Consider the following 23,129-nt stretch of genomic DNA (forward strand, 5'->3'; position numbering starts at 1 on the left):
TGTTGCTGAATTGTACTCACTAAAAAAATAGACCAAAACGAGCCCACAATGAGCGCTAGTCAACAGACAACCCAATTTTCTCTAATCAAATTTCAATTAAGTACAAGTATTCTCTTTAAGCTTGATCAATATCCTACATCTATTGTATTTGTCTTAATGCATGTTTACTTGGTTTGTGTATGGCAGGAAAGACATACAACACTTGACATTTCGATTATATGAGCGCGACTCGAGCTGGACTACAGTGCAAGGTTCGTTATCTCCATCCAACTCCCCATGACTATGCGTTTGCCTGGCGCAACACATAAACGCTACGGAGCAGGACACGGCTTTCGTTCTTATAATTTTTGGAGAGACCATAGTGCCAACTCTCCACCATACTTTTGTATGGCACTTCTGCATGACGTGCACTGTATACTTTGCAATTTCAGTCTGTGACATTTCATTGCAAGACGTAATGTTTAACTATTCACATTGCTTTTTTGTAACTTGCCTCAAATATCGGCATGTAGATTGGACAATTGAAAAGCACCAGTATAACATTGCAGGTCCGTAAAACACTTTATTCCTTGTTGCAATTCATTACCGCTTTATCTATTTGATTGGTTCGGTTTATTGGGACTTGTTTTCAGAACTATGCATTCGATGTCGATCAAGATCTAGACATGTTAATAACGCACGCAACTCTTCGTAGTGTATGGAAGTTGTGAATGCACAAGTAGTGCCTCCGTTGCCAAAGTTGTCATGGTCTTGTTTCCTTTACTGCTAGATGCTAAAACTCAATTTGCGTATATTCTAAAGATGTTATATAGCGAGGCCCACCAAGCAAGACTAGTTTCTCCCTGGGGTCCTCGAGTTGAGGGTGGGTGCAGGTACAGCAGGCGAGGTTGGTGGACTGAACCAGGGCACAAGCGCGGTGGACCTGCTGCAGCGGCTAAGGCACCCACATCGGTTTCTCTTGTTTTGGCAAGTGCATTTCTCTGTAGGCTACAGAAGTTTTAATAAACCATTCGTTTTTTTAGGGGTTCAAGGGATGTGAGTATTCTAAGCGCTTGCAGGAGAGTTAAATTCACACTTGTTTGTATGATGTGCTTGAACTGCCATTGCTTACACACCACATATCTCATCCGACAAAATAGTTATTTGCAAACTCTCCATTGATTCTAGTCCTTGCTTCTACTAATCAAATGTGAGTGATGAGAAGTGTTGCTTATGTTTGCAATTGGCATACTCCTGCAGGCATTGTTTGTTGTGATTTCGCTCTACATACCCTGCCTTGTGACTTACAGTCAATATTTGAATCGCATGAAGTTCGGCTATGAAGGACGTTGTTTTAATATGCTCTGGAATTTTAGCGTTGTGTGAAGAGTCTCAACGATAGGTATTCCAATCTCTGTGGTCGCAGATAGTGGTTTACTCTTGCCAAGGTAGCTCCACTCTTGAGCCTCTCTGAAGAAGGAAAGATGAAGAAATTCAACGAGGGACGTTTGCCTGAATTTTGTAGACGCATCCGCAAGATACTTTGCAAGGGATGGTGGAGTCAGCAATACAAGCTTAAAATGTACATCTCAGTGTACGCAGAATCTAATCCACGGAATCATTGAACACAGAAACATCAAATTTTTGTTAACCCTCCTCGACAGATATGTGGCTATCCGAAGAAATTTTGGAGTAAGGGAATTCAAACTGACTCTAAGATTTTGAACAAAAGATCCTTGAACTTTAAGTGGGAGGGAAGGTCTTGATCAAAGTTAAATCTTTGAAGAACTCATAAATTGCATATTGCTTTTATGCACTAGATATGCATGTGTCTAACCAAGTCGATCACTCTCGAGCATTGATGAGAGCAGGATCAAGTTGGAACATTGTTCTATGAGATGAACTGGTTTGCTAACCATCCAAAAGGTCAATAATTGATTTGGTATCCGGTAGTTCTCCCACAAATTATCTGCTATTGCAGGTAGGACATTACAAAGAACCATCTGCGATTTCAAGCAAGAAAAGCTTTCACTAAGCTTGAGTACCTTATGAACCAACATCCCCTACACAGTAAGGAAAGACATGGTAGTGCATTTTTTACAGGTGAATGAACACTCTTTTTATGAGGGAAGGAGCACAAGAGACGGCCTTGGCCTATGCTTGTAGAATTCTAGATTTGAAATCCTAGTTTATTGGATGAGCGGGTTTGCTCTGGAACCAAGTTGAGGATCATCTGGTTGAGCGTGTTCGCTCTGAGAATCTTACAAAAGGAAGGAAACCTTCCGAGTTCATAAAAGCTCTGATTTTGACATAGCATGAGTATTATGTACACTTTTAGGTACATGGCCAAAGCATAAAGATGCAGACCTTGTTGTCAAGGTGAGTTGACTACCAAGCAATTTTTTTCTGCTAGCCAGAATGAGATAAGCCACCTTCCGTTTCAGGAAGTGGAACGGCATTTGAGATAGTGCTTTTGAGCGCTCTTTTGCGCGTCATGATATTCCGACACAAGAATCTCTTTGTGAGTTCTGTTCGGTTGCTCCGTATTTCTCTTTTGAGAAGGGATTTTCTAACAGTCATTGAACATCGTGTGCACCACTTGGATTGACTACTCAAGTAGCAAGTTATGGTTGTCGCATACGCTTCCCCATAAGCAATTCAAGTGATGAACTCTTATGTTCCAAGATGAAAAGAACTACCTTCACCATATTTGGGAGAACATCCCTGAGAATCAAAGAGGGTTCGCTCTATTGTGAACCGGGTTTGAACGTACGTTCAAAAAATGCTATGGCTAGAATCCTATCTACCTGAGATTTTGCAAGTCGTCATTGATGCTTGCAAGGTGAAACTGAACTTGCAGGTACTTCATGGCTGAAAAACGTTGCATTGCTATGGTTGAAAATGCTGCGAATCTCCAAACGTTGGGGTATGCAAAATCGCTAGCTTGCTTGGTTCTGTTGGCGATGATGCTGATGCAAAACGCTAGGCTTGGGAGGTCCTGTGGCGATGGTATCCTGATGAAAAAACGCCAGACTAATGCAGTGGATGGCGAAGGTGCTTGATGAAGAAAACGCTAGCATGGGGGAAGGTTCTTCTTGCTTGGAGGAAATCCACCAAGTTCTTGTTGGAGAAGTTGCCTGTTGAGCTTGGCTCTTGTTGCCTCTTCTGCCATTTAGTGCTAGTCTAGGTTTGCTTATATACAAACTTACTCAATTTGCCCTACCTACTTTCCAACAAAAGTCACTTAAAAATAATAAGTGAAAAATGTCAAAAATAGGTAAAATAGGCTAAATGCATTGGAAAATTCTCCTGAAGGATTCTGATGGGAATGCTTATGATCATGCTGTGTGCAACCAAAGAATATGCATCTACAGTAAGTGTCTGGGCATGCACGGTCTACGAATAGACTCACAAAAGTGCCAGATCACTTCTAAATCTAGACTGACTGAACCCTTGTCGTGCTGTAGCTTGTCCACGGACTCATAGGGTTGGATGTGTCAGGTGACATCCCCTCCTTTTCAAAGTGAGGTACTGGTACCGAACTATATGGCGTCAAGGGAGATCGCCAATAACATCCGAAATTCTGGAAGGGACTCTTCGCCGGCCCACTCTGATGTGTGGGTCGTGTGATACTTGAACTTCATAAAGGTCTGCAAAGCTTGCTTCTTTGGGCGGCGTCGAAAGCGACAAAGTCTTTTGTGGCTCCTTCAATGCTTCAACTTCGTCAAGTGTCATGCTTCTTTCCTCTTCAAGAATCTCCAGGGCTGAAATTTCCTGAAACCATTTCCAACACAAAACCATGAATATACCTATTCCATGTAAAGTGAGTGGAAAAAATCGTCTTCCTCAAAGACTGTGTATGCAATGTAGATAAACAAAGAGACAGAGTGCCAAACCGTTCACCACACACACGCAAACAATGAGATCGAATCTTTCTCTTCTGATCTAGAGCAATCAACTGTGGCAATTCACAACGGAAATACCCATGCTTGGTGCTAGACTTTCCTGTCCTTTTTCTACAATTGTGTCGTGCCAAGGAAGAGACATGGAATGTGACTTCCTTGAATGTATACTTTCCAGCTTTTCATGAAAAATTCGCATACATCCGTGCTCATTCAAGAGTGAAACGTGCTCAACGTACAATATGTCATGCCTAGGAAAAGGGATCACATAAAGACGTTGACGAAAATACAGGAAACGATCACGAATGAAACACTCGTACAATGCGTGCTGACTAATCATGCGAACACATAGTACTTCTTGTGAGGGTTTTTGAGACCTAGGCTCAAGAGTCAAGATCGGTTCTTCCTGAGGGGGTTCTTTGGACCTAGGCTCGAGAGCCAAGATTGGTTCTTCGTGATTGATCGAATCTGCATAACGAGGTTAGCTTCGCTAGAAAAAGCATCAACTAACTCATCCTTCTTGTGAACAATCACATCTTCTTCATTCAAATCATCATGCTCGTGAGAAATCACATCTTGATCATGCAAATCATCATGCTTGTCATTGTCATCCAAATCATCATGCAAATCATTACCATTCAAATCATCATGCTTATCATCATGCAAATCCTGTGTATCATGCTGTGGAGAAGAAGAGACTGAGAGAGTCTCCGTTTCCCGAATCTCTTGCATCTATGCCTGAACTTGAGAAAAGAGTGGCAAGAATTCTTTCATGTGTTAGTCTCTCTGTTCTTGTCTTGCTTTGGCTGCTGCCATTCTTTCTTGGTGTTTGCGTTCCATTTCTTCTTTTCTTTCTGCGTGTCTGCGTTCCATTTCTGCCATTCTTTCTGCATGTCTTGCTTCGCGTTCTAACTTCCTTTTTATAAACATCTGGTCCAACTCCTCCATAGGAGTTAGTGCAATCCTTGGCGTAGATGGGGAAGGGGGAGGGTCGGACAAACCTCCTGGTGGGGAAAATTCTTCTTCGCCTCTCTCATGCTCATCACCTCCAAGCGAAGTATCCATTCCGCTTGGAGTGATGACCATCCACTGAAGTCGTGGGTTCTTGTGGTCTTGGGTTCTTAAGTTCACGAGGAACTTGGGTTCTTGAGGATCTTGAGGTTCTTGAGGTTTTTCTTTCGCTTGCAAATCGTGTTTGAGAAGGATCTTCTCTTCACCCGAATTCTACTCTTTTCCACGGGCGCACCCCTTGGCGGCCTTGCGCTCACACCAAGGTTGCTTTTTCCCACCTCACGTCGATTGGCCGGCCACTAAGTGCACGGTCTGCTCTCAATGAGTGAAAAGAGACACAAGGGGAGGTTGGACAAGCCCTTCTTTCTTGGGATTCCTGTCACTCTTCAAACACACAATCAGGAATCGACACGCCCAAAGAACTTGGGTTCGTGCGACCGCAACAAGCAAAAAAAATAAAAATTCTTGTGATTCATGTGGTTCTTTCCTTGAGTGATAGAGAACACTGCCAAAGCTCTGATACCAATGTAACAGTGCAACGGAATGAATGTTTGCGCTTTGCTCAAGATGAGTGCTCCGAACTGTGCTCAAGGTTCCTTTTGTTCTTATGGAAGGGAGAGCCTTCCATTCTTAATGAGAGAATGCTATGATCATAAAGAAAGTGAATGGACACTGTGCGTGTAAGTGTATGAGACTGAGAGATAGAGAGAGAGAAGAGAGATACGACACCAGAGACGTTGTAAAACCCTCCTCCGAAGGCCCCACTCTCCTTGGCGAGAGTGGTCTACTTATGATTGCACAAACTGGTACAAACTGAATGCATGTGACTGATGCAAGTCTAGGCTATGTCGACGATGACGACGAGGATGACGAGACTGACCTAAGGGCTGAAATATGCAATCTTCTATTTGCTGTCCAAAAACGCTATGGGCTAAAATCTGCTGCTAGTCCAAAAACGCTGATTTTGGGGGCTGTTTCTGTGGGTCTTTGACGCTGAAAATCTGCAGGTCTAGGGCTGAAAACTGAGGTTCTTAAGGTTGAAAACTGATGGTCTTTCCTGGCTGAATCTGCTACTCTCCTACTTCATGGCTGAAAAACGCTGCATTGCTGTGGTTGAAAACGTTGCAAATCTGCAAATGTTGGGGTATGCAAAAACGCTAGCTTGCTGGGTTCTGCTGGCGATGATGTTGATGCAGGCTTGGGAAGGTCCTGTGGCGATGGTATCCTGTTGAAAAGACGCCAGATTGATGTAGTGGATGGCGAAGGTGCTTGATGAAGAAAACGCTAGCATGAGGGAAGGTTCTTCTTGCTTGGAGGAAATCCACCAAGTTCTTGTTGGAGAAGTTGCCTGCTGAGCTTGGCTCCTGTTGCCTCTTCTGCCATTTAGTGCTAGTCTAGGTTTGCTTATATACAAACTTACTCAATTTGCCCTACCTACTTTTCAACAAAAGTCACTTAAAAATAATAAGTGAAAAATGTCAAAAATAGGTAAAATAGGCTAAATGCATTGGGAAATTCCCCTGAAGGATTTTGATGGATTCTGATGGGAATGCTTATGATCATGCTGTGTGCAACCAGAGGATATGCATCTACACTAAGTGTCTGGGCATGCATGGTCTACGAATAAACTCACAAAAGTGCCAGATCACTTCTAAATCTAGACTGATTGGATTGATTGAACCCTTGTCGTGCTGTAGCTTGTCCACGGACACATAGGGTTGGATGTGTCACGTGACAATGTGAGCGCATTGTCCTTTAAGAAAGTGACAACTTTTCTGACTTTAGAGGCTTCTGTAAAATTCCCTCCTGCATAAGCTGTATCAAACTGCCGAAGGAAAGTAAGAGCCTTTGCTTTATCCTCGAAGCCACTAAAGGTATTGAACTTCATAGCTGCACCTCCTTCTTGGTATGGTTTTGGCTTCTCTATTGGCCCCAAATTGTCATAGGGAAGCGTCTGCAGCATGGGCACTGTAGTAGGACCATCTGTGCCCCTTGGTCATTGAGATTCTGCATCAAAGGTGCCATATCTGGTTGCTGTCCAGAAAAACCAGCCATGCCAAAATTGACCTGTGGCACCCCAAACTAGCCCTGATTGCTCTGAAAGCCTTGCTGCATGCCAATGTTACCATACATGGGGTTTGGCGTCATGCCATGCATACACCCAAACACTGTTCCAGGCATGTATTGCTGGTTTCCAGGCGCATAACCAACCATACTTTGGAACACGGATCCACCCCTGAAATACCTAGGATGTATCGTGGGTGGTGGAAAAACCTGATGCATTGCCTGGAGACTGGTTCCTTGTCCATTCAATTCAACATTTTGACCCTAAAAGGTGGCGGGCTGAACTGGCAAAACTTGTGGAGTAGGGATCCTCGCCACCTGTTCATGGACAGGAGGGACCTGTCTAGGAGCCTGATGTGACTCCGCAACATGTGAATGCTCTCTATCCTGCTCAGTCGCATGGGGACCTGGGCTTGAGCCTCAACGGGCTCTGTATACTGAGGGCATTCCCTTGCTTGCTGTGACTTTAATGGTGCTTGCAGATAATCCATAAACCTGGGATTCTGCACCAATTGAGGGAAGACATTCACAGCAGCAACTAGTTGTGTCCTGAACGCATCCTCTTCAAAGTGCCCAATCATGAACCCTTGAACCTGTTCTCGCTGTGCATTCACACGAACAAAAGGCGTAGATAGTGGCGGTCGTGAACACTCGCCAACTTCATGCTGTAAAGGAATAGCCTGTCTACCCTGGGAAGAGGAACCCTCTTCTCTAGCATTGTCTGTCCTGTCAGCCATAGTGTAATTCCAAATTCCTGTGCTTTGTGTCTTCGCCGCAAACCAACCAAGGCTCACTTCTTGAGGAAAAAGTGATCTGGTCCCGGCAATGGAACCATGAAACCGGCCCTAGGATGGTAGACGTTAGCTTTCGCCCGATTCTTTAACACTTGACTATACGACACAAAGCAATGACTTAAAAGGAACCGGTCACGGAGACTGGAATTACAATTCAAAACAAAAGCACGGCTAGGAAGCTAGAATGCTCCCAAGCAGACAACGACACCTGTAGGCCCCCAAAGGTTGGCGCCCCTTTTGGTATTTCTTTATTCTTTAACAGAGGGAATAAAACCTGTGATTTCCTACAAGCTGCCCCACACAATCTGGGCTGAATTCCATTTGTTCTGGCCCGATTTCGGTAGCATAACTGTACTAGGTCACTTCACAGTCAGTATCCCCATGCAATAGATGACTTTTCCGACGCATACGGACACTTTGCAAAACTTGGTGAGAATCTGAAGCACGCTAAATTCTCTGTTTTCTGCCCCGAAAATGTGCTAGATCACCTCTACAGCGGTCCCCTCGCGTCCTCGAATCTGGGGGTATTAGGGACCATTTAGGGCCGAAACCCTAAACTTGCAAAAATACACAGCAGACTGTAATTTCCTGTTTTGGGCTCTGTTTCGCGTGCCGGTCGCATCGTAGCAAGTCCTCGAGCTCTCGCAGCTATAGGGCTACTTGCCCTTTGAATCGGACGAGATTTCTCACGTGAAACCTCTCCGAATTCATGTACCTGCATGGGATTAGCCACTAGCTAATCCAGTACCTGTGCAAGAGGCTCTTGCCTCGGCAATCGCGCATGAAACCACAGAACTGTACATTGGTCAGGGCATAACATAACTGCTCGTAGGGGAGAGAGAGAGCAGTGCGTAGCGTGCAAGGCATCACTCCTGGCACTGTACTATACATAAGAGGGAAAGGAAGCACTCCATAGCTCTTAACTTGTGACAATCCGCCTACAGTTGAAACTTGCGCCCCCTTTCTCTTGTAGACTCGCCCAGAGTGGCAGAAGTGCTCACAGAGTGACACCTTGCCCAATTTCTGACTTTGGCCAACTTCGCTAAAAAAATCTCAACTGGTACGTCAGTTGACTTGGCAGCAGAGCAATAAAATGTTCCCCTTGTCATTCCAGAGCTAATGACGCAAACACATTTTCAGGTCCAAAATAGCAGTTCCCTAAATTTTAGGAGATGCTTCCATGACACTCACACTGGCCATCTCACCATCAGTCACCACTGGAACCACATCGAAAAATGCAATGTCGGCCAGCTATCAGGTGATTTACACTCGTAGCCCCACCGTGGCTAACCTTAGTCCATTTACCCAACTTCAGTGCTCACTGGCGGTCCGGCCTAGACTCTCACCATCCGCCTCACACCATGCACCTCGGGCATTGGCATCTCCAGAGGGGTGCTTTAAAACAAGTCAAATAAAATTTCCCCAAAAAGAAATCAACAAGTAAAGTTGCCACAGACTCGTGACAGATACCAGGATCAGAGATACCTCGAATTATACTTACTGGAGATTCGCAAACACAGAGAGGACCTCTTGAAGAGGGGCACAATGAGAGAGATCCAGCGACAACGGAAGATTACAGATTTCTTTCAGTCACAGACAGAGGAATTTGAGCAACAACCCCCACAACATAACAACACCAGAGGCACCAGAGGCATACTGCTTGATCGAGCGATAGAGTTGGGGCGGTCCCGATGCCCACGGATGAGGGGGCTCTCTTGATATCGACGCAGATTGTGATAGAGGATCCATACTATACTGGCGCGACATAGGAGCCGTCTCGGATACTGATGTATATGCATATGATGCCTCGATTGTAAGAGAGCTCCATTGTATCAGCTCACCCTTTGTATTCCCTTTGTATCAGCTTTCATCCACCCCTACCCACTATTTTCTTTTCAGTTCTTTGTACTTTTTGTACCCAGACCTCGTATTAGATTCACCACATGTAACCTTTTGGTCTCATAGGTCATTTTGGCCTTTTGAAGACGTTAATATTACATTTCATTACATCTCTCTCTCTCTCTCTCTCTCTACAAGAAAAGGGGTTGTATTTTGTGTACATAAGAGACATCTAGAGATGCACAATGGCCCATCACCCAAAGGAAGTACAAAAGTGGGCTAACAAGGTGTGAACTATATATACATCAAGGTGGCCTATATGATGAATGTACAAGGAACCACTGTGGGGGTGCATAATGCCATGTGATGTAGCCATGATCTCGACGGAAAAGAACAGTTGATCTTGCTTATGCTTATCTGTAGGGGCTGTATTCTTTGTACATAAAGAGACCTATGGAGATGCACAATGGCCTATCACCTAGAGAAAGTACTAAAGCAGGGCAACAATGTGTAGCCTACGTAAACATCAAGGTGGTCTATACGATGAGTGTAGAATGAACTAGTGTGAGGGTGCAGAATGAACTGTGAGGGTGCAAATTGAACCAGTGTGAGGGTGCATAATGCCACGTGATGTCGCGGTGATCCCGACGAAAAGGAACTGATGACCTCGCCCATGTGTGAAGAAAGGCATCTCTCTCTCTCTCTCTCTCTCTCTCTCACACAGCGTGAGAAGCTCGATTAAGGTTTGCGCGGCAGACTGTGGGCAGGAGATTCGCGCGGCAGACAGGGGGCTGGAGACTCATGTGAAAGCCTGCGGGCAAGAGAGGACTCACGCAGCAGGACTAGGTCGCTCTCTCTCAGGTTCAGCAGCGCGCATAGTTTCTCTCTCTCTCTCTCTCTCTCTCTCTCTCTCTCTCTCTCTCTCTCTCTGTGAAGCTCTGTGGAGGAGCAGGTCTGGCGCGAGGCTGAAGCAAGGCAGTGGCAGCGCGTAGGTGCAGCTCCACCCCCTCGCAACCCCCCCCTCCTGCTGCTGTGGTAAGCTCGCGCTCAGGTGCAGCAAGGCAGTGGCGGGTCTGTCTCAACGTGAGCAGGACTGCAGCGGCCAGTAACACCGCCTCCCAGCACCACCAACCCCACGGGGAGGGCACGCGGACTGCAGCAACCAGGTATGAGCTCTCTCTCTCTCTCTCAGTGTGAGCAGCACTGCAAACGCTGCGCAGGCAATACAGTAGGCTTACCGCACAGCCCACAGCCCGAGTGCCATCGCAGGCCTTTAGGAGGTGGTCGTGGTCAGCCCTTCCCTGCAGCTGGCCCATCGCGAGCAGTCCACACAGCATCTACGTTGCTCCAGCAGTTATAACAATTTTCAGCCTTCCCATAATCCCTGCTTTGCAGCACAACAATACCACAATGTTCAACGCGGAGTTCCTAGTGTTTCCTTCGCGAAGAATTGTTGCATCAGCATCTGTCGGTCGGCCCAGTGTTGCATCAGCATATTGCAATAGGTTCGTGCAACCGAAAGTAAATACCAATCCGGCAACGGAGTGGGGGGCCCTTGGAGGAGGGTCTGGGACCCCATCTGGTGTATGTCTTTTGCGAAATGGTAAGTGAGCCGGATACATCTCTTGAACAACAAAACATGGAAGCAATCTCCCCTGCAATTGACCCTACACAGGACACGGAAGCCGTCTATATCTCGCCTGTTTGCAAGTCGCGTGCAAAGGCAACCTTCATGCTCACGAACAAGCGGATGGCGCAGATGGAGAGGGAAATGAAGGAGTGGAAAACAGAGATGGAAGGATGGTGGAAGGAGAAGGCCAACCTCCTTCAGATAGTCTTCAATGAAGGCGCACAATGGAAGAAGGAGAAAGAGAGCCTTAACGCAGAAATACAAACACTCAAAGAAGAAGTCTCAACCCTCAAACATGCGAACCCAAACGCTGAGATACGGACACTCAAAAAAGAAGTCTCAGCCCTTAAACAGGAGCTTGTTGATAGAGTAAGCAGTGGACTAGAGGAAGGCGAATTTCAGCCCTCGGTAATAGATGAAATCAAGGAGATCAACGAACAGATAAGGATGATCACAGAGAAAGAGAAACTGAGTGTGGCAAAGACAGCTTCATGGGCGGAGATGATAACAAGGACACAGAAAAAGGCGAACGAGACCGAAAATGGATTGAGGTCGCCAAGAAAGGGAAAGGTCAAGAAACCCCTTGTACACCGACGCTTATCAACATGACCCTCGAAGAGGAACAAAGAAGGCGGACGCGAGCAGTACATGTGAGAGTGACCGGTCTCAAGGACATAAACAATGTGGAGAAAGAGGTCACAAGCCTTACATCCATGATGGGTATGGAGAAGCCTTTGCACACAAAGGCGTGGAGGGTTGGTAAGAAAAGTGATGGCACGGGAGAGTCTTCAAAGGGGAGAGCTCTCATACTACGCTTCCCCTCGTTGGAAGAGAAGAAGGAATTCTTGAGGAAGAGGCCTACTCTCAAAAAGACAGGTATTTTCCTCGGTGATGACCCGACTCTCTCACAGCTCGCACATATGAGAGAGGTAATGCCAGAGATTTCAACGGCAAGGGAGAAGGGAAAGATAGCCTTTTACAGAGATGGACGGGTGGTGATTTTAGAGCGGCGCACTGCATGACGGTGCGAGACCTATGGGACCACACTGAAGATAGCTACCTGGAATTGTAATGGGTCTATGAGGTGGATGTGGGTGCATTTGAGGACAGTTTCAAAGACAAGTATATTGTATTCTTCTCAAAGACTTATCAGGCCCTTGGACAAGCGATGCCACAGGTGATGGGATATAGATGGGAGACAACTCAGGACAGAAGCGAGATCTGAGCATGGGAGTAGAGGTTCAGGAGTAGTAGTAGTGCTATTCAGAGAGGAACTACAACCATTACTGTATATTGTACGAAGAGATGATCATGCTAGATATATGTGGGTGAGACTGAGAGCTGACACAGGTCAATTCCTATATATTGCTATATGTTACTTTCCTCCCAGTACATCAGTGTATGCTGCATCCAGAGGGCAGTCGCCTTTCTCTATTCTAGATGATGACATATGGGAGTTTTCTAGGGATGGTGATATCATTCTGCTAGGGGACTTCAATGCCCGAACGGGCAACTCACAGACAGTCTTCTACGACACTTCAAATGAGATGCTTAGAGAGCTGGATGTGAGTGAGTTGGGACTTGATAGATGCTCTGATGACAGAGAGCGGACGGAGTATAGGAGATACCTTATGAAAATGACGACTACACATGGATTAGCCATACTTAACGGCTTACAACGATTTCCTAAAGCAGCCGGTTTCACATGCTTCCCACACAGACATGGGGCCAGTACAGTGGATTATGTTATGACACAACCGAGCTTTGTCCCCTACATTCAGGATTTCACAGTGGGAGCCAGGCCAGTGGGCATAGTAGTAGATCATGCTCTCTTGACACTGTCCGTTAAATTTCAGTATAGTACAACCCAGACATCAGGAGGCAGGTCACACACCGCTATACATTTACTCTAGAGACTGATTTCGTTTATACAGAGGAGATCTAGGACCGTCTATCGGAAGGCACAACTGGTACAAATGGTACAGGCCTCTCAGTGGAGGAGTGCACCACTCTACTGACTGAGACACTGCATGGGGCTGCATCAGTGGCATACCCACACACTCAGCCGGGCAAGAGACGACATTTTGGGAGCATGCCCCAGAATAGTTGGTATGATGAGGAATGCAGAGAGATGAGAGCCTAGCTTCAGAGGGATCTTCTTTTAGGAGTCATCACTTACAGACAGTCTCGGATTGCTTTCCGACGCCTTGTGCGACGGAAGAATCGAGCTTACCTAGCTCAGATGGAGCGAGACTTATATAAGATGTTCTTGAGTAGGGACTCAGGAGAGGCATGGCGACTCTTCCATGAGCACTCCCTTCCCCCAGTGATTACTTCACTTGATGTGGGGCCAATATGCGAGATCATTATATACGGTTCCTTGACAGGAACCCCTTCCAGACCCTACCAAGCCTTGCCCAGCTACGAGCACTTTCTTTACACTTGAGATGGTACAAAGGGCCATCGACAGGATGAGGACCGGGGAAGGCATATGATCATGAAGGTCTAGTAGCGGAGCACTTTATACATGCCAGGGATATGCTGATGGAGGTTCTCGCAGTGTTGTTCAATCGTGCCATGTGTGACGGATTACCTGAGACTTGGAGGTTGTCTAATATTGTGTCCATCTTCAAGGCTGGTGACCCTACAGAGCCTGGGAACTACCGCACTATTATGGTTGGACACACATTGGCACGGTTGTATGCATCTATTCTGGAGCAACACTTGAGTAATTGGGCAGAGGGCGAGGGTGTACGAGCAAAGGGTCAGGCTGGCTTGAGGAGGGGTTTCTCCACTCTTGATCATATTCTGACACTCAGGGCCATCATTGAGGAGGGCAGAGCACATGGGAGACGAATCTATTGTAGCTTCGTGGATTTTCGCAAAGCATTTGACATGGTACCAAGAGCTCAATTGATGCGTAGACTGCAGGAGATGGGGGTGCCCATAGAGGTGATTTGGGGGATTATGGCTTTGTACAGATCAGTGGTGGGACATGTACGCACTCCGGAAGGGGTATCTGATTTAGTTCACTCTATTATTGGAGTGAAATAGGGTTGCCCATTGTCTCCTACTCTATTTGGTATGTATGTTGATGAGGTGTCTGATTACATTGACAGAGAGGGTGACAGGGGTGCCCAGCTGGCAGGGACGTGGATCCCATTGTTGCTATATGCTGATGATATTGTGCTGATATCTGACTCACTAGAAGGTATGCAACGACATTTGGATGCACTACACAGTTTTGCAGAGGATAGTGGACTGTGTGTAAACCTAGGTAAAACCAAGGTTATGGTGTTTAACACCACACCGCAATGGGTCAGGAGATCAGTACCTACTTTCAAATATGGTATGAAGATTGTGGAGTACAGATGCATACACTTACCTGGGGGTGGTCTTTATTGGGCCGAGATTTTCTTCGAGAAGAGCAGCAGAGACTAGACTAACTAGAGCTGGTGCGCCTCTGGGAGGAATGGAGAGGATGTGTTCGCAGGTTGAGTTCCAGGAACCTAGGACAAAGTTATGGCTCTTTGACACTTTGGTTGCCTCTACTATGTTATATGGGGTGCAGGTTTGGGGACCTTCTATAAGCCAGGATGGCTGGAGGCGTATGGAGAAGCCCCTGGTATCTATGATCTCTCTGCTGATTAGAGCCAAGGCTTCCGTACCGCATGATATCATTCGAGCATAATTAGCTGCCCCCCCTATGGAGATTGAGGCGCTTACCAGATCAGTCTCCTTTGTACACAGTCTGTGGGATACTACCAGAGACAGATATGCCAGGGTGGCTCTAAAGTCCTCCAGACAATTAGCTGTTAATGAGGATACATCATGCTGGTATGCACAGATGGCATCATGGTTTCAGACACATGGTTTTACCATGGACATGTTGCCTCCTTTTCAATACTCTCTACAGGCACCCTTGAGGTCTCTGACACGGGTAGAGATTAATAGACTTATTCGTCAGGATCTGATCCAGCTGGACACGAGGAGGACATGGATAGAGCCGTTACAGGAGTTGGGTACAAAGATGGCTTTCTATAGAGAGCATCTTCTCCACCTCACGGGGGATGGGTTTGTGATTCGACCTAGCTATATGGACACGCATCTTTCTCATGGTTTGCGTTGTGCCATTGGCCAGATACGCACGTCCTCACATCAACTCGAGATTGAGACTTGCAGATTCAGAAGGACACCAGCAGACAGCAGGATATGCCGCTTATGCCATCTAGAGCCAGAGACAGAAGTACATTACATATGTCATTGCACAATGTACTATGAGATACAAGGCCGTTTTCATTGTCTATTCAGAGAAGGTTTTGGGCCTCTATCTAGGGTCATGAGTTATGAGGATCAAAGATGTCTTGGGCTATATCTACTTGAGTTACACAGGAATAGAGAAACTTTAATGAGGAGAGCTGAAGAGAGACAACCCCAGAGACAGATCACAGATTTCTTTACACTAGATATTGTACACCCAGAAGAACAGACAGAGGAGCAGCCAACTGTGGAGAGGTCTAATCGCACTACTGGCATTCTCATAGACCGAGCATTGGAGCTAGGGAGATCTAGACGACCCCCATGGAGAAGAGGAGCTACACAGTTTGGAAGGAGGCTACAACAAAGGATTTGAGCCATACTCTTTCGTCGTCCAAAGTGCAGATGAAGATGGATCTTTATGAAGATGGATCTCTACTCCCCTCCCATATTGTCTTCACATTGTATTGCTTAGTTTAGGATCCCGCAGTATTTATATTTTGTTATCCTAGTTTAATTTATTTTGTTAATCTGACTTTGTATCAGATACACCGCATTGTAACTTTCTGGTCTCATAGGTCACTTTGGCCTTTTGAAGACGTTAATATAACATTTCATTTCATTTCTCTCTCTCTCTCTCTCTCTCTCTCTTTGCTTGGATGCATCCTTCCTATCTCTCACACGGACAAAGATTACTAGGCTCATTAGTCAGGATCTAATTCAGCTAGATGCTAGGAGCACATGGATACAGCCGACACAGGAGTTGGGCACGAAGGTGGCTTTCTATAGAGAGCATCTTCTCCAATTCATGGAGGACGGCTTTGTGACTTACATGGTTACACACTTATCTCATGGGATGCGGTGTGCTATTGGCCAGATACCAGATAGGCACATCCTTGCATCAGCTTCAGATCGAGACTGGCAGATTTCAAGTAGTACCAGCAGAGGCCAGGATATGTCACATGTCGTATAGGTCCGGATACAGAGCTACATTACATAGTACATATGTCATTACCCCGTGTACTATGAGATACGAGGCCGCTTCCATTGTCAATTCAGAGTGTTTTTGACCACTTTTTAGAGTCATGAGATACGAGGACCAGAGGTGCCTCGGATTGTCTTTACTCGAGCTGGGCAGATATAGAGAGAGCTTGCTGAGGACATTAGGGGGGAGCCAGTCTCAGAGGCAGATCACAGATTTCTTTACACCAGCCAGTGGACAGCCAGACGAGCAGTCACAGCCAATCTCAGATCCCACCCACACTAGAGGTACGCTGACTGATCGAGCGACTAAGCTAGGAAAATCCAAACGCCCATGACCACGGGGTGCCTCACAGCCTTTTACGGAGGTTGCAGTAAAGGATTTGGATCACTCTAGCTCGACATGTGAGATGCCCATTCTTAGTACTGATCATGGAGGATATTGATAAGATTCGACAGCGACCGATGATGGATTTCTTGTGAGTTTGATCCACCTGCCTCTGTTGATTTGTATCACTCATTGTTTCAGCTCATTCATTGTATCAGATCCACCCCTCCCCCCCCCCCCCCCCCCCCCCCCCCCCCCCCCGCCCTCGCACTCTTTTTTTTCTGTACTCAGACATTGTATCAGATTCACCACTTGTAACTTTTTGGTCTCAGGGGTCATTTGGCCTTTTGAAGACGTTAATATAACATTTCATTTCCTTCATCTCTCTCTCTCGGGAGGATTGATGTCTTATGACTTGCATGAGTATGTGTTGTGATAATGACATTAGCGTGTTTGCTTTTTACTTTCAACTGTCCTTTAAACTAAACATGCTAATACTTGTTGTCTTCACAATGCAGATCATATGGCAGTCCTGCTAAACACAAGTCTTGGAGATATGGTCGTGGATCTTTACACTGAAGAATGCCCTTTGACCACCAAAAACTTCTTAAAACTCTGCAAGTAAGTTCCAACACATTAAGGGTTTTTATGCATTGTGCAGACTTGATATTACATGCACATGAAAAAGAAGATTGGGTATCTTGATCATTTGTTTTGACTAGGCCCAAGTAACTTATATGCTCACTGTCTGCAAAAGTTAGGTTGTTTCTGTTTACTAGTTAAGCAATTGCAGCACCTTATTTCTAAATCATTGCGAGCGGCTGCAGAATCAAATACTACAACAATTGCCTTTTCCATTCGGTGCAAAAAGATTTTTTGGTTCAAACTGGGGACCCCACTGGAACAGGAACTGGTGGAGATTCAATTTATAAGTAAGATCTGTTCCTATCATACTTTCAGCTCATAATTGGAATGTGCTTCAAAACATAAAGTTGTTTCATGCTGTTAGGTTTTTATATGGAGAGCAAGCAAGGTTTTTTAATGACGAGATCCATCAGAACTTGAAGCATGACAGAGTTGGGGTTGTTGCAATGGCCAGTGCTGGAGAAAACTTGAATGCTTCTCAGGTTTTCTTTCTCATCTATAGTAAACTTAATAGATTCTCTCTGGCCTATTCTGCACATGATGCAAACTTTTTTGAAATAATTTACAGTTTTACTTAACAACCCGTGCAGATCTTGATTATCTTGATGGGAAGCATACGGTATGATATCCTTGTCATCTCTTTATGGGTCAATTTTGTGACTTGGAGATTGAGTTTTGTGGCATAGTTTTGGTGAAATGAAGAACTCGGTTGTAAGATCTCTCTGTCTTGCTTTGTGGATAACAGGTGTTTGGAGTTGTTGCAGAGGGTGAAGAAATTCTTATGAAAATAAATGAAGCATTTGTGGATGATAAATTTCGCCCGTATAAAAACATAAGGTGGTAATGGAACCATTTGAGTCTGTCGGTCTTGTTTAAAGGTCAGGATTATTCTCACTTGTGGCTATTCTTGTGATTGATAGGATAAAGCACACTTGCATTTTGGATGACCCCTTCGATGATCCAGTTCAACTTGCTGAGTTCGTACCTGAAAATTCACCTGTTTTGCCACCCCCAGCGAAGGTAAAGGATCTGTTATTCTTTGGTCATTTTAAATTCATTTTTAATGCCATCTAATTGATGTATGAAGAGCGACAAGGCCGTTTATAAAAGGCAGTGAAGAAAGTTGGCTCTTTCTAGCCAACATTTTCAAAATATCATTAACATAAAAGAACCCTACAAGCCTTGAACTCAAGACTCGAGAGATTTACATACATGTGTGTGTGTATCTATTCACCTGTTTTGCTACATATATGTGTATACGTACATATATACACACATATTGTCACAACCTGATGATGTGGCATGCCCAAACTTGAAGATGTTTGGCTGAGAGGACATTTGGGGGTTAGTGTTAAAAACGTAACCCCACACAACTTACAGATTCTGGTAGAGAGATCCAAAGGGGGTTAGCCTAACCATATTAACTTAGAGAACCCGGCCAAGGGGCCTAAACCCTTTAAATATAAAGCAGGACCCTAGTATTTCATGGAGCATGACACGTGGCAGACTGTATGGCAGCCCCCATGTTTTGCGCTAACTGTTGACGTGGCACTGTACGGATTTCCGCGAATTATAGAATCAGCCTAGAGGACGCCGACTTTTGGTACAGAGCTTGTGGGATCTAGTGCTTTTGGAACAGAGCTTTTCATGCGACAAGGGGCCTTTATAAGTGTGCTAAGGCCTCTTCTCTTGGGGATTGGCTTGGGAGCACTGCAAGAGAGAGAACCCTTGGACAAAGTAATAATAAAGAAAATACCGGGAAGGGGTGCCAGTCTTTGGGGCCAGTGTATCTGGGGATGGAACTCCACCCTGCTGTGTCAACTCTCCTCTTGCAGATGATATTGTATTGATAGCAGAATCACCAGATGGAATGCAGAGGCAGCTAGATGCATCACATAAATTCGCGGAGGACAGTGGACTGTCGGTAAACTTGGGTAAAACCAAAGTTATGGTGTTTAACACCACACCGCAGTGGGTTAGGAGATCGGCACCTACATTTGCATATGGCTAGGATACAGTAGAGTACACAGATGCATACACATACCTTGGTGTGGTATTTGGAGGACCGAAGTTTACTCTTAAGAAAGCAGCGGATGCTAGATTGTCCAGAGCCTCTGCGGCCTTGGGAGGGTTGGAGAGGATGTGTTGACAAGTGCAGTTTCAGGAACCACGAACAAAACTTTGGCTCTTTGATACCGTGGTGGCTTCAGCTATGCTTTATGGGGTCCAGATTTGGGGACCATCTGTGGATCAAGATAATTGGAAGTCAATGGAGAGACCTTTGGTATCTATGATTTCCCGAATGATTAGAGCCAAGGCCTCCGTACCACACGCGATTACCCGAGCAGAACTAGCTGCCCCTCCGATAGAAATTGAAGCTCTTACTAGATCAGTGTTCTTTATACATGGTTTGTGGGATACAAATAACTGCCGATATACTAGACTGGCCCTCGAATCCTCTCGACAATTAGCAATGAAAGGGGATACATCATGCTGGTATGCGCAACTGTCCTCGTGGTTTCAAAGACACGGGTTCAGTATTGAAAGATTACCCCCCTTCCAATACTCTCTTGAGGCTCCATCACTGGCAATTACACGAATGGAGATTAATAAAATCATCCGTCAGGATCTTATACAGTTGGATACTAAGAGGACATGGGTAGACCCTACACAAGAATTGGGCACGAAGATGGCCTACTACAAAGAAAACTTCCTACAGCTATCTGAAGATGGATTTGTGATTCGCCTGAGCTACATGGATACCCACCTATCTCATGGTTTGAGATGTGCTATTGGTCATATTCGTACATCCTCACACCAACTGAAAATTGAATTTGGCAGATTTAGGGGAATCCCACCTGAGAGCAGAATTTGCAAGTTCGGAGACAGAATCACACTACATATGCCATTGCACCGTATACTATGAGATACGTGGGCGTTTCCATTGCCTATTTAAAGAAGGCTTTGGACCTCTAGATAGAGTCATGCAATACCAAGAAAAAGATGCTTAGGCTTGTACCTACTGGAACTACATCGGCACAGGGATAATCTAATGAGAAGACAAAGAGCACTACAGCCTTAGAGGCAAATCACAGATTTCTTCGGATCGAGAGAAGCAGGAGTGGAAGGAAAAGCAAGAGGCCAGCAGCCAGCACAAAGGAGTACCCACATTCATACCAAAGGCACCCTCATTGACAGGGCGATTGAGCTTAGGAAATCGAGACGACCACGACCGAGATGCAGAAGCACACTTCACCGGAGGAGACTACAACAAAGGATTAGAAGCATTCTAGCCAGACACCCAGAATGCTCCTAAGAAGTTTATTTATACTGTGTATTTAGTTTTTCACATTCACATTTATTTTCACACTTTCACACTTTTCACACTTAGTACTTTGGTACTAAGGTACCCAGACATTGTAACAATTCACCACTTTTGTATCAGTTTGGTCTCATAGGTCATTCTGGCCTTTTGAAGACGTTAATATAACATTTCATTTCATTTTCTGTCTCTCTCTCTCTCTCTCTCTCTCTCTCTCTCTCTCTCTCTTAGTTTAGTTCAATTGTTCTCTCAAGTGTGTTGCTGTAGATCTTTGGCTTGGAGTGTCTTAAGTCTATTACAATGGTATCATAGCTCAAATGGTTCTTCTTCTACAGAGGATCCAATTCTTTTTTCTGCAACACACATGGGTTCCCTCAATGATCCAGTGAAGGGAGAGTACTCAACTTCATGATGATGAAGTCAACCCCAATCCTAGTGGGGGATCAATAGATGCCAATGGGACTTTGGACGGGGGGAGGCCTCCCTCGGAAGAATCAGGGGGCCCGCTCCTGCCAAGTGAATACGACAAGATGGAGTTTTAGCATCAATTGCAGGTTGACACCTGTGCTAAGTAGCTGATGAAGTACTCCATGGATCCACAATATGCAAATTACCTAAAGAATCACCCACTTGACAAGGTTCATTCACGATGGCACGTTGTCGTTCACTCGCCTCTCAAGTCAGTCTTGAAGTAGAAAGCAAAGCCGGTGAGAGGCGGGTGTCATGAGACTGGACAACCACTATATATATTTGTTGGTTTCTTTCCCTTGATTTTTATTTAATTTTTGGGACCCTCTTGTTGAAATCACAAATGCATGGACATTGCATGGCCAATGTCAAACGACCGTTGGCTGAGAGTTTCACTCGTAGGAGTCAAGGCGAGGCAACCACGAATTGGTTGGGCCGATTAGCACTGGAATCAGACTTGTAAAGAATGGCTAGGCTCAGTTAGTCATTTAGGCCCCTCGGCAAGACTTTATAAGTTGGTGGGTACTAGGAATTGAACCAAAAGGAGCAAATTGGACACATGGCAGTAGGAGAGCAACCTGCAGGTCAACACACAGTCCAAAATATCTCATCCCAAGAGGGGGCGTCCAAAATTGAGGTTGAGGCTGATTTTTATCATTGTGCTCCACAGTGTGTGTGTGTGGTGCTCACAGCTTCAATGGAAAGCTTGCCTTCTCCCTTGTCTCATGGAGCGCGATGATTTGCTCTCGTGCATCTCTCTCTCCTCTTTGCACATATGGTAATACCCCGCTAGTATGGCTTCTCAGATGACCATGTACAGTTTTGGGGGTTTTATGCACGCTTACCAAGGCAAGAGCCTTTTGTATAAGGATCGGATCTCTCTCATTGCGTGTGGGAGCTTTTGAGACACGCGTAGACGTGTTTGCTCCGCTCAAAATGATACGAAATAGAAAATTATAGCTTGCTGTGTTTTTCTGTAGGTTTAGGGTTTCGTACCTAATCTGCAAGGTAATGCAAGGGGAGCCTCGGGAAAGCCTTGGGTGCTTGTACATGACAATTTAGAGAGATTTCCCGCGAGGAATCTCGTCTAATTCATAGGGCAAGTGATCGTATAGGTGCAAGAGCTCGAGGGCTACCCACAGGAGTGATCAGCACGCGAATCAGAGTAAAAATAGAGTGACAACTTGCTGTAATTTTTTGCAAGTTTAGGGTTTTGGCCAGTTTTGATGCCTACAGGTTCGAGGAGCTTTGGGGAAGCTAGGGAATCATTGAACAGGTGTTTTGGTGCAAATTGGAGGCCCAAAACAGAGATTTCAGCGTGCTGTAATTTCCATAGTTACAGGGGATGGAGGGGACGGGGCTTAGGGATGCAAAACGGCAGTAACCGGGCTGGGGACGGAGGGGAACGGCTTGGAACGGCCAGATTTTCATCCGACCGGCGGGAACGCAGCTTGCCGTACCGAGGACGGATGGGGACGGACCGGGGATGGGTTGGGACGGCTGGGAAGCGGGCATTTTTTCAAAACTTGAAAAAGTGATCGTTTTTAACGGGCAGAGGCAGCCAACGTCTACTTTTCTGGGAGGGCTTTGGCCCTTGGGAGCCTATAAAAGCACCCTTGGGCCTCATCTTCTCTCAAGTTCAATGAAGGCTCTCCTCTCTACCGTCTACTATCTAGACTCTACGCCGTCTATGGTCTACCTACGGGCGCTCAAGCTCTACCCTTGAGTCTCTCTACCCACTGTCTCCCTCTTCTACCCCTCAACTTTGAAGCTCTCCTCTATTCTCTCTCCACACAAGCTCTCCTCTTAGCTCTACTCTCTCTCCACCATCATGTCATCTCAAGCTAACTCCACTTCTCAAGCTGGTTCTTCTTGAAGGAGGCCCGCCGTGCAAACATGGTCGTGGTGG

At 45.6% G+C, this 23,129-nt stretch overlaps 1 protein-coding gene across 2 annotated transcripts in view; it reads left to right on the plus strand.

Annotated features, from left to right (window-relative positions):
• The first annotated feature begins 723 nt into the window (after window positions 1-723).
• Window positions 724-23,129, plus strand: part of LOC147450079 (peptidyl-prolyl cis-trans isomerase CYP59-like) — a 77,221-nt gene continuing 54,815 nt past the window's right edge. Inside the window, exons 1-7 of one of the 2 annotated variants that reach the window (XM_086519411.1) lie at window positions 724-966; window positions 17,304-17,406; window positions 17,613-17,717; window positions 17,795-17,912; window positions 17,999-18,049; window positions 18,176-18,267; window positions 18,351-18,450. In XM_086519411.1, the coding sequence (XP_086375537.1) occupies window positions 17,309-17,406; window positions 17,613-17,717; window positions 17,795-17,912; window positions 17,999-18,049; window positions 18,176-18,267; window positions 18,351-18,450 (564 nt within the window). In that variant the 5' untranslated portion in view covers window positions 724-966; window positions 17,304-17,308. The remainder of the gene's footprint in view (window positions 967-17,303; window positions 17,407-17,612; window positions 17,718-17,794; window positions 17,913-17,998; window positions 18,050-18,175; window positions 18,268-18,350; window positions 18,451-23,129) is intronic. The other variant, XM_086519410.1, reaches the window with a different exon arrangement.

This window comes from Adiantum capillus-veneris, chromosome 9 (assembly GCF_014529385.1).
Source record: "Adiantum capillus-veneris isolate H3 chromosome 9, ASM1452938v2, whole genome shotgun sequence".
NCBI lineage: Eukaryota > Viridiplantae > Streptophyta > Polypodiopsida > Polypodiales > Pteridaceae > Adiantum > Adiantum capillus-veneris.